The 2292-nt window shown below is 38.3% G+C and overlaps 1 protein-coding gene across 1 annotated transcript in view; it reads left to right on the plus strand.

Annotated features, from left to right (window-relative positions):
• Positions 1-2292, plus strand: part of LOC106529019 (kalirin) — a 61454-nt gene that overhangs the window by 56145 nt on the left and 3017 nt on the right. Inside the window, exons 50-53 of the mRNA XM_014024323.1 lie at positions 174-224; positions 525-602; positions 1138-1323; positions 1408-1579. Coding sequence (XP_013879777.1) covers positions 174-224; positions 525-602; positions 1138-1323; positions 1408-1579 — 487 coding nt within the window. The remainder of the gene's footprint in view (positions 1-173; positions 225-524; positions 603-1137; positions 1324-1407; positions 1580-2292) is intronic.

Raw genomic sequence — 2292 nt, forward strand, 5'->3', positions numbered from 1 at the left:
ATATATATATATATATATATATATATATTCACCACAAACATAACCTGCTGGGTCTGGACTCTGACTGTTCACATTTGAAATTGTTGGTTTTGTTAATATTTACTTACTGTTCTGGTTTTCTCTGTTTTTTTATTTATTCATTTTATTTTAATGCTTCCATTTGTTTTTGTCAGGATTTTCTAAAATATACATCCAAAGCTGGACTGGATACTGAGGAGTTTGAGGTGGGTCCTTTCTGCTGATTATTTTGTACCTCCTCAAAATTCACCTTAAAACAAGGCTTGAGGCTAGTTGTCCCCTTGGTTGTAGGTACAGAATGCATCATAAGTCATTTCATTTGTTCACAAGTAAAAAAAAAACGCTCACTTGAAGTCTTTTTTTTTGCCTGCTGGAGACAAAGAGCTGTCTATACCAGCATTGTAAGGAAGATAATAAATGATTCACACTGGACGATGAACCAACAGCCTGTAAATCATCACCAGTTGTTGTAATGTTTAACATGTGTGGGTGTGTTCTTTGTGCAGAAAGCGGTGGAGCTGATGTCATTGGTTCCTAAACGCTGTAACGACATGATGAACCTGGGACGCCTGCAGGGATATGAGGTAGACTTGTCGACATTTTAAGACCCTTTACATACCCATACCAGTCAAATTATTGTTGCCAAACACTGTGTTTCCTGTTTGGTCTGCAGATTCCAAGTGGACATAAATATTAAGGACTTAGATTTAAGGAAAGATATAAAACAAAATATTAGTAACAACACTGAGGACAAGATGTTAGTATCTGCTGCATTTTAAGACAGGAGGTCTAACAAACCCAAAGCAGCAGAACTAAAGTCTTTCGCACTTTTACACTCATATTCTTTTAATCTTTAGCATGTCTGTGAACAGAATTAACAATAAAGATTTTTAAGAGTTCTGGGTATTTTCCTGCCTCCTAGTGGCTAAAAATTGTTAACAGTGTTTTATAATGACTGAAACGTGATGTCCAGTAAGTTTACATTTATGAGAAGATCTAGGGTTTTTTGGCCTTAATGAGACCCAATTGAATCAAGTGACATGAAATTCTATTAATACTCTTAATGTAGTTGAAACATTTTGGGAATATTAATGGAAGGAGTTACCTGCTTTTGTCCAGGGGAAGCTGACTGCTCATGGGAAGCTGCTGCAGCAGGAAACCTTCTGTGTCTGGGAACAGGATGGAGGAGTTTTATCTCGCAGCAAAGAGCGCAGAGTTTTCCTTTTCGAGCAGATCGTCATCTTCAGTGAACTGCTGCGGAAAGGTTCCAGCAACCCAGGGTACCAGTTCAAGAATAGCATTAAGGTGACGCTGAACCACGCCAGCAGTCCTGGAGGTTTTGAGCGACACATAAGGTGTTAACAGGCACAGTGTTGTCCTTCTGATCAGGTGACCTATCTGGCGATGCAGGACAGCGTGGATGGAGACCCCTGTAAGTTTGTGTTGTGGTCTCGGGGATCAGCGGAACGCTTCACTCTGCAGGCATCCTCTGCCAGCATTAAGATGAGCTGGGTGGAGACCATCTCTGCTCAGCTGGATGCCCAGAACAACTTCCTGTCAGGTGAGTACAGCGCCCTGAAAATCAGGCTGAAAATATCTGAAATATTCTTTACCTCCTTCAGACTAATGATCTGTGAATCACAGTAGAAACTCTGAAAGACCACACAGCTCTTTAGCTCACTACAGTCACATTCTTCCAAGAAATATTATGAAAGTTTAAAGCATCTATTCATATTTTAACTCTCGACAGTTTTGAATAATCAGCTACAAATCTTACAACGTTTCTAAAATTGACTTAAACTCTATTTATTAATATTCTAATTTGGAACACAGACGTTACCTTCTAGTCCAGAGATTCTTAACCCATGGGCCGAGCGCCACCTTGAGGGCCTCAAAAGAACAACAGTTTTTAACTTTGGGCCACAGAGGGCCGTGGGACCGCATTGATTTTGAATAAGATGCAATACACTTTCTCACGACTAGTAGCAGTAATGCACCATTCAGTTGTTTAACAACTTTTTAACATGTAGAAGAAGAAACTTAGAAACCTGCCGAGAATGGAAACTTATTTTAAATGATAAGTAGAAGCAAAAATGAAGGTAACCCATCAAAAAATGCCAAAGTTTGTCACTAATATGAATGAAGTGCAGCTTCTATTTTTACGATGCAAAATTTTAAAAGTTCAAAACATTATTAAATACAGTTGCAGACACAACTATATTTTAATTTGCACTTTAAATTGATTTTTGTAGTTTCTTTTTAAACATTTTGAAT

This window comes from Austrofundulus limnaeus, unplaced genomic scaffold (genome assembly GCF_001266775.1).
Source record: "Austrofundulus limnaeus strain Quisiro unplaced genomic scaffold, Austrofundulus_limnaeus-1.0 Scaffold418, whole genome shotgun sequence".
Classification (NCBI taxonomy): Eukaryota; Metazoa; Chordata; class Actinopteri; order Cyprinodontiformes; family Rivulidae; genus Austrofundulus; species Austrofundulus limnaeus.